Source organism: Chlamydotis macqueenii, chromosome 2 (assembly GCF_036417535.1).
Source record: "Chlamydotis macqueenii isolate bChlMac1 chromosome 2, bChlMac1.mat, whole genome shotgun sequence".
In the NCBI taxonomy this organism is placed as follows: domain Eukaryota; kingdom Metazoa; phylum Chordata; class Aves; order Otidiformes; family Otididae; genus Chlamydotis; species Chlamydotis macqueenii.
The window spans coordinates 65,174,659-65,183,287 of NC_141557.1; the positions used below are offsets into that span (position 1 = coordinate 65,174,659).

Sequence of the window (8,629 nt, forward strand, 5' to 3'; positions counted from 1 at the left end):
ATTAAACAGTAAACATATAACTTCTTCCTCTTCGATTGTTGCAAATTATTGCTTTTTTTAACATAAGAACCACCGTTATTTCTCTAAACATCTCTCAGACTGAGGATTAGTTATATCATGATTTGTGCTGTATAATATTTTTTTAACTGTATGGAGCTATATACCCAGAATGTCGTATCTATAAATTTACAGGTAGTGACGTGTCTTTCCAGGAGCCTCCATTCCCTTTCTCTGGATAAATTTCAGTAAAATTTATGTTGTTTCTCTCACTGTGGACATTGTAAAATATTGTTTGCTTCCTACAAACAGCCAGAATTTTAACATAAGAAAGCTTGGATGGCTGAAGAAACAAGAAAAGTCAAGAAGACAGTTGTGGGAAGAAAGAACAGCAGGTTAGAAACATTGAGAATACCTGTCTCAGAATTGACAATTGGAGCTTTCCAGGATCGATGGCATTTACACCTCATTCAGGGCAAATTTTTGGCACTTCTTCATCCAACCATACTTAAGATCCCACAGATGAACTTGTTAATTAAATTCCCTCTCACAGCTAAAAATTAAAAAAAAAAAACCTCCAAAAATACTGAATATGAATGTGGAAGAAAGGCAATTTGATGTTTGTAATTATCGAGGTAAACTCCACCACCTGCTGAATGTATGCAAAATGGACCCTGGATGGCGTATATAAAAGTGGCATGTGCAGAGAATAAGAGCAAGTATTGAGACTTCTTTCTGGTAGAGCAAGTCATCATACAGGATCCTTACCATGAGCAACAAGGGAGCTTCACTAAAAGGTAAGACTTTTGCCATTCACTTAGTGATAAGGTTTTCATTTCTTTAAATTTAAATTGAATTAGGAAGTAACTGAAATGCAACAGCTCTAGAAACTGAGGTCTTCCAGCCACCCAGTCTTCCAGCCTCCACCTCAAATGTTTAGTGTCCAAAGCTTGGAATTAGAAGGCTGCTTGATTCCTTTTTTACTCAGTCTTTTGACGCCTAAGGCTACCTTTGCATTGAGCAGCATCACAGAAAATTGGCCTGAAGGATGCGACACCTGCATATGAAAGATTGGATCCAGACTGCTTTGCTATACCACTCACAAGGCAATGACTAAAAGTCATTATCCGCAAGTCTAGAAGTGATGTAGCAATTTTGAAGTTAATGTTTTCATAACCATCTTCAACCTTCTAATCCAAGTCTAAGGTGTTCTTATTATTCTTCCCAGAGTACTTTCCTAACTGCAGCATGAAGTATGTGCCTTGTTCATGGAGGAGGAAGAAGGCTTACTTCAGTATTGTGTAAATATATTTTTCTTGAATTCAGAGCTAGACAGAAACTAATCATATGATTAGGGACAGCTCTGCTGATTTATGGAGTACACTTATTTTAATTTAGCACTTAAAATAAGTCTAGCAAACCAATGCTGGTAGTAGGCCAATTTCCAGAACTAAAACTCTTAGAGCACAGAATGGTGTTTTTTGAAAAAGTATGTTCATTTACCAAATATTTGCTTCATATTTTTTCCATTGTTTTTCTGTGCATATTTTATTTCACTGAATAGAAAACTTGACTCTGTTAAGTTAATATTAAAAGTTTTAAGCAGATGAGATTGTGTGGTTTAGATAATGAGAAGTCCTCTATATCAGTTTCAGAAGATCAGGAGAAAAGTCAAATGTTCCCTCTGATTTCTTAGCAGCAGGCAATTTAGGGTTAAACTCTAAACAGCAAAGCAGCACAGCTGCTGGAAATCTTCTGAAGGAACTCTCAGGACAATAAAAACCTTAAGAGAGTGACCTAACCACCCTCCCACAAAATTAATTTAAACTCCACATGTTTGCAAAAAATAAAATGACCTGTGGGAGGAGGAGGAGGAAGGGAAAAAAAAAAAAAAAGACCAATCTATTTTCCCAACTTCTATAACTGTGCAAATGTAATTATGTATTTATATTTACACTGTGAAGAAGTTTGATTTTATTTTTTCTTCCATGTATCACTGTGTAATAAATTCAGGCACAACAGTAAAGAGACTTCAGAATACAGTGTACATTGCAACACAGGTTACCTCATCTCCTCAAACTCTGTAGCAGGCTCTGCTATACAGTCAGGATGATGCAGGGGAGAAAGGATAACAGAACTACAGTGCTTCCCTCCTCCATAGCACAAGGGGTACTCTGAGACACGCGACAGTGCAGCCAAAACCACCCCTACTAGTTAAATCTGGCTTTGACAGCTACTTCAAAATGCACATACAAGTCAATGTGATTCCATTTTGGTTTGTTTTAAACCCGAACAGGTTTGTTGCTGATGGTCTTTGTGGTGTCCAACATGCTCCTGACAAAGGAAGGAGTGACTTCCTTGCCAATCTGCCCCAATGGATCTGTCAATTGCCAAGTTTCCCTTGGGGAACTCTTTGACCGGGCAGTTAAACTTTCACACTACATCCACTTCCTCTCTTCAGAAATATTCAATGAATTTGTAAGTACTCTGCCTTTTCCTAAGAGCAAGAACATATAAAAATGCAATTTAATACTTCTTAAGCACAAACATATGTTAGTATATTAAATTCTTCAAGAAGTAAACAAATATGACTGCTGCACAGACAGTGATACTCCCAATGGTGACCAAATCTGTGTATAGTGCTGACCATTGCTAAGATCCCCAACACTTCTATTAAAAGATACCATTTTCCCATCATCCCTGATCTGTGGGCCAGGTTTGTGTTTGCTGGGTGCTAGTTTCACTACTCTAAAGACTCACCAGAAACTTTTGACCTTTACAGCACAAAAGCAGTGATAAAAGCAATGGAACAACAATTAGTTAATACAGTGTTTGAATTGAAGCTCTTCTTGCTTATCTGTTTCAATAATGCCTGGCCTTGCTGATCTGCAGGATGAACGCTATGCTCAGGGCCGGGGTTTTATTGCAAAAGCTGTTAATGGCTGCCACACTTCCTCCTTAACCACTCCTGAAGATAAGGAGCAAGCTCAGCAGATTCATGTAAGTCCTGTTTCTAATGTCATTCAGTGTGAGATACAGCAGGGAGAGGGGGGGGAAGAGAGAGGGTTAAGGAACAGAAAGGTAGCAAACAGAGAAGGAAGGAAATCAGCTCCATTGGAATAAAAAAGCCAGGAAAAGGAAAGCACCAAAAAGCCAAGAAAAGTTGATTTAACATTTGCTGATACTAAGTTACAGACTATACAGAATATGTAAGTGCTGGTAACTTTCATCTTCCCTTCCTTTTCCTGTATGTTACATTCAGTCATTGCATCTTATTTCCTACTACAATACAACCTCATGAAGCAATGCCAGTTACCACACTTGTCCAGCACTGAGAACACTACAACCTTTGAACATTATCTTATCTTAGAGATAATTATTGTATCAAGAAACATAAAAATACATTGGCTATATAGTGAATACTGTATGTAGGCAGAGGTAAATAGTTTTCCAGTAACTGAAAACACTGACATCACTAAACAAACGCCAAATAGATATTCTTGCTGTTACCAGTAGGCAAAAGTGGTCACATCATCATCCAAATATAAAGACTCTATTGCAAAATACTTGTAAAGAGAACCATGCTACATAGGTCAATTTAATAGTAAGAAAATCAAGGGAAGATGAAGGTAATCTTGTTCAGCCTGTGCTCACAGATACAATCTGAAAATACTCTACAGAAAAAAAAATAAGCACAGCTGTATGAATAGGGGTGTGCCAGGGAGAAATCTTTACCAGTTTCATGGTGGTGATATCCTTGCAGTCACCATCTTCTCACTATGTCATTCAGAAATTCTGTTGGGAGCAATAGAATTCACAGCCCTGGGTACATAATAAGTTGGGTTGTGTTCAGATCCCATGCATCTAACAAAGAAGAAATGGTTGAATACTACCATAACCATAACCTTCAAGAATTTTTATTGCCCACAAGAAAGGACAATTTTAAAACCAGAGAGCTATTGCTGGAAGCACCATTGTGCAAAGGGGAGGACAGATGACTTACATAGAGGCAATAAAAGCTATTTAGTGGTTTACCATAATGTGCACCTTCCATTCAGTACTAAACTTTTTTTAAAAAAATAATTGGATTTTTAAATGTTCATAAAAAATCAGATAAGGAGTTCTGTTTTTTTTTTTTTTTCACAGAGATGAAATACACTTGTGCTTGCTAGTTTTTAATGTGGAGAAAGTTTAATGATATTTTCCATTACAACACTGTAGCTACCTATGCTAATATTGTAAAACATGATTACAACAATTACAAACTTCAAAAATGCAATTGCACAGAGGTATCTAAGACAGGGATATAGGGCACATTCAGTGGCAGGTCCTGGAATAAGTTCCCAAATCACTGTTTCTGAGGACATTGCTCTAAATGCCTCCTAATGCTGCCAGCATTTAGCCTTCCTGTTTTAACTGTTTTCTCTTAATGTCAACGAGCAGCATGAAGACCTACTTAATTTAGTACTAGGAGTGCTGCGCTCCTGGAACGATCCCCTGATCCATCTGGCCTCTGAGGTACAAAGAATCAAAGAAGCTCCAGACACCATCCTCTGGAAGGCTGTAGAGATTGAAGAACAAAACAAACGACTTCTAGAAGGAATGGAGAAAATAGTTGGGCGGGTAAGTATTAGGTCCTTTCCATCCTTACAGCCTGTTGCTGTAAGGAAGACACATACAGTGATAGACCCTCTCTACCTGGAACAGGAAAGGAAACAGTAGATGTGAAGGAAAAAAAACGGGAGCCAAGATAGCTGAATCTGAGAACTTTTTAGCGTTCTTCTTTCAGCTTTCTTTTCTTCTGCTGTCTTGCAATTTCTGATGAGACAATGTGATGTGACTGGCATAGCATAATCCAGCGTACTCTCAGTCCTGCTTCAAGGGAAAGTGTAATCATCAAAACTGGTAATTGTCATTCTATCTTTGAGTATTTTGAACTTGCAATACTGATTTTTTTAAGGATGCGTCTGTGTTTTTTTCACATGCACATGTTTATATGTATGTTTTAGCTTATTTATACATATCTGTATACATATAGGTATTGTGTATAGTTTTCAGAAACAGATATTGTATTTAAAATTGTTCCAGAAGTCTGGGCTATTGCAAAGATGTGGCATACAGCAAAGTAATCATGGTATCTTTCATTTCTCTTTTCACACCATACTGACTCCTCTGAACTCTGGCTCTGACTTGGTTCGCCCTACACTTACAAGGTTGGACAACAAGGCTGTTGTCTGACAAAACCCATACTCAAATGCTCCTTGTTATCAGTAACTGATGGAAAGCTTTCCTGAATAAAATCAGCTCTAGCTTGTTTATTTTTAAAGAGGCCTCTGTTAGTCCCTGAATATATCATTCTGTCAGTGAGCTAGATGTTAACAAGAGCTTCTGACTTTACTGGCTTTTTGCTTAGGCTCTGAACAATAGAAAGGCATTAAGAGTGCCACCATCACTGTATCCACCACTTTTCACTGGATCACTCCGGATCTCTCTTTCAGTTAGGTGTCTCTTTACTCAGAAACCGTAAGTCCATCCAGGCCACAAATGGATTTATCAGTGTAATCAAATACACCTCTGTCCCACACCCACATGTAAAAAGGGTGCAGGTGAGGATCCAAGATAACAGCAGAAGTCAGGTGCTGCTACAGTTACTCTGTCACCACCTACTCATTCACATTATTTACAGAAGGAGGTTGAAGACAAGACTGGCAAATTCATTAGTGTCAAACCATGTTTTGAATGACAGTAGGTCTATCTTTCTTTTTGCCTGTTGCTTAAACTGAGTGATAGAGGCTCCACAGGTACTCTCTGATGTGCTTTTACACAGTACAAGTGGTGGGAAATAAGAAGATGTACAAGCACCAATAGGCACAGACTTCCTTCCTGCTATGAGAGGTAGACTTCTGTGACATGAGAAAATTATTGATTGTCTCTTTCAAACAAGGAGACCTTAGCCAGTCTTGACCTCAGACACTCACTACACAAGTTCCTACACGTAGCTTTCTAACATTAGAGATCGCTATATTGCTCAGCATTTATTTCTTTTTAATGGAATCTGAGGACGGTACATCTTCAGATGTACTGTTGAGAGATTTGTCTGGTAACATGTTCTTGAAGCTGCCTGTATGAGAGAGATCACGTAAGAGACGAGCCAGGACAAAGCTGGAGATACACACAAAGAAGTTCTAGGAACAAGTGCTAACAAAGATTTCAAGGTGGAGTGAGCCAAAAAAAGAGATGTCACTGATGAGTCCATGCATGAAGGAAGGTTTGATTTCTCTGCAAAGTCAGATGCCACTGGACATTGGTTAACACACAAGTTTTCTTAAAACACTACTGACATAGTTAAGCTTTTTACGTATTTTAGGGAAACAAACTGAAAAATATGACAAATTCATTAAAAATATGCATGAAGATATAGAACATTATACTGAATAGTGGGAACCATAACAGGAAACACTTTACAAGCCATACACTAGCAACTAGAATTCCTCAAGGCCAGTATTTTAAATGCTCTGTTCTACACCCAGTCCTTTACCATGGTATCATTTTGTGTCTTTAGGTTCATTCTGGTGAGATTGGAAATGAAGTTTACTCTCAGTGGGAAGGCCTTCCATCCCTGCAACTCGCTGATGAGGACTCTAGACTCTTTGCCTTTTACAACCTGCTGCATTGCCTCCGCCGAGATTCCCACAAAATTGACAACTATCTCAAGCTTCTGAAGTGCCGCCTAATCCACGATAGCAATTGTTAAGTACTCATTGGCCTAATCACTTACTGGAGTCATTCATCATGGTGTTCTTGTTGCTTTGCTGCTTTTTGTTGCAAACTTTGTGAAAAGTCACACTGAAAAGTATCAGGATCATCGGTAACTTTCAGGCATGTTTGCGTGAATTCTGGCTGCAACTATTAGCACCATTTATCTTGGTGTTTTAAAATGTTATAAATTGCATGCATGACAAGAATACACTTTTCTGTCTAATCTCACCTAGTAGCATTTCAGTGATAACCAGATCATGCAGATACAAATAAAAATGTTATTAAATCCTTTCGGCTGGCACTGAGTGGTATCAGTGAATAAAAAAAAAAAAGCTGGTATGATTTATACCTTTAGCTGTAGTTTCTCTTTTTGGATTTCAGTCTCCAGCTACTGATAACAGGATATCTTACTTCCATTGCTCTTTACCATCTCTCCCAAAGAGGGGGGAAAAAGAAAAGGGACATCAAAAAGCAGATTAATCACCTATTAAACTACCCTAAATAAAAAGTATGGTCTGAAATCCAATCCATTTAGATTGATGCTTTTACTCTGTACAAAAACTGTCTGACTAGGGCAGAGAAAGGTAAAAAATCCATTCTGGCTAACATAGCCATTGATTTCCCATGTAGTCCATAGAGAAAGAAGACACATCTGGAATTTTAAGGACAGAAATTCAGGTGTATCGATGTCTCTACTGACTATTTGGAGAAGAAGCATTTCCAAAGGAAGGTTCATTATGTTTGAGGTGACTATCTGAGAGCAAAGGAACCAATAGGTTTCAGTAGGTCCCAATAGGAAATGCTGGGCATCCATATCATATCCACCTACCCTTCACATTCCTCACAAGTGATATGGTGGTTGCAGTTGCTCAGAAAACTTTCAAGCTATAAAAAGGCACTAGCTGAGCTAAGGTGTCTGCTGTCCTAAACCCAAAGTGTCTCCATTCACTTTGGGTTTAGTCAGACTCACAGTTTTTAGGGTACTCATTTCAAAACACTAGGTTAAACACTGGAAAATTGGAGAGACCAAAACAATTGACTACTTTTGAAAAAATCTAGCTTAGACATACACAGCAAGTAAGAATCCAAATAGCAGCTGGAGCCATTGACCATATCTATAGACGGTCTTTGAAAGCCATAAACCTCAGCTTTGGCTTCATCACACAGCTTCAGCAAAGAGCAGCTTAAATTCAAATCAGCTCCTCATGGGTTTGGCTTCCCACTAGACAAGCCTGCTGCATTGCTCCAGACTTAAGCCAGCTTGGAGGAAGAGTGAAACACCAGAGAAGATGAGTTTGAAGGGTTAAGCCTCTCATTACGATAACAGAATAAGCACAGCCATAACAGGTATTTAAGTAAGAGATTAGATAATATCAACTGCTAGAAAGGTCTCATTTTAGCCATCTCTATAAGGATGTAATGATGCTTGCATTTCTAATTATGTGTATATATATATAAATATGTAATGGCCTTTTAATCTCTTCACGTTTTCAATCATTGATTGCCTCAGGCTTTATCTGGATAAGTATATACTAAGCCAATTTTTAATACATATAAAATCACCTGTACAGCAAACAAATTCCTTGTTGGACAGTCATAACAGATATCTTCCATAAGCTCTGAAAGGCACTAAACTTGGGGCATACGCGACATCAGTTTAACAACATACATCACAGTCAACGAAGAAAATGGGTAAAATTTGCCAGACAAAATGCAAGTGCCCAGACTAGAATTTTATCTGATCATAATATTCTATTTTTTTTGTTGTAACTCAAATGGGGAAAAAAGCATTTTAAAAGGAAAAAAGAAAAAAATATCCTTTGTAATTATCACAAGTGCTTAGAATTACAGTCTAAGTTCTTATTCAAAAGAA

At 38.0% G+C, this 8,629-nt stretch overlaps 1 protein-coding gene across 1 annotated transcript; it reads left to right on the forward strand.

Annotated features, from left to right (window-relative positions):
- The first annotated feature begins 766 nt into the window (after positions 1–766).
- Positions 767–6,751, forward strand: PRL (prolactin). The gene is made up of 5 exons (XM_010122158.2): positions 767–794; positions 2,294–2,475; positions 2,890–2,997; positions 4,441–4,620; positions 6,560–6,751. The coding sequence occupies exons 1-5, from the start codon at positions 767–769 to the stop codon at positions 6,749–6,751; spliced, it is 690 nt and encodes a 229-aa protein (XP_010120460.1).
- The last annotated feature ends 1,878 nt before the right edge of the window (positions 6,752–8,629 follow it).

Bases quoted from the DNA above. Each gene is read 5' to 3' on its own strand.
- PRL (XM_010122158.2), top strand. From the start codon at position 767: ATGAGCAACAAGGGAGCTTCACTAAAAG. The intron at 2,998-4,440 runs GTAAGTCCTGTT...GTCAACGAGCAG, and splicing joins AGCAAGCTCAGCAGATTCAT to CATGAAGACCTACTTAATTT. The intron at 4,621-6,559 runs GTAAGTATTAGG...TTGTGTCTTTAG, and splicing joins TGGAGAAAATAGTTGGGCGG to GTTCATTCTGGTGAGATTGG.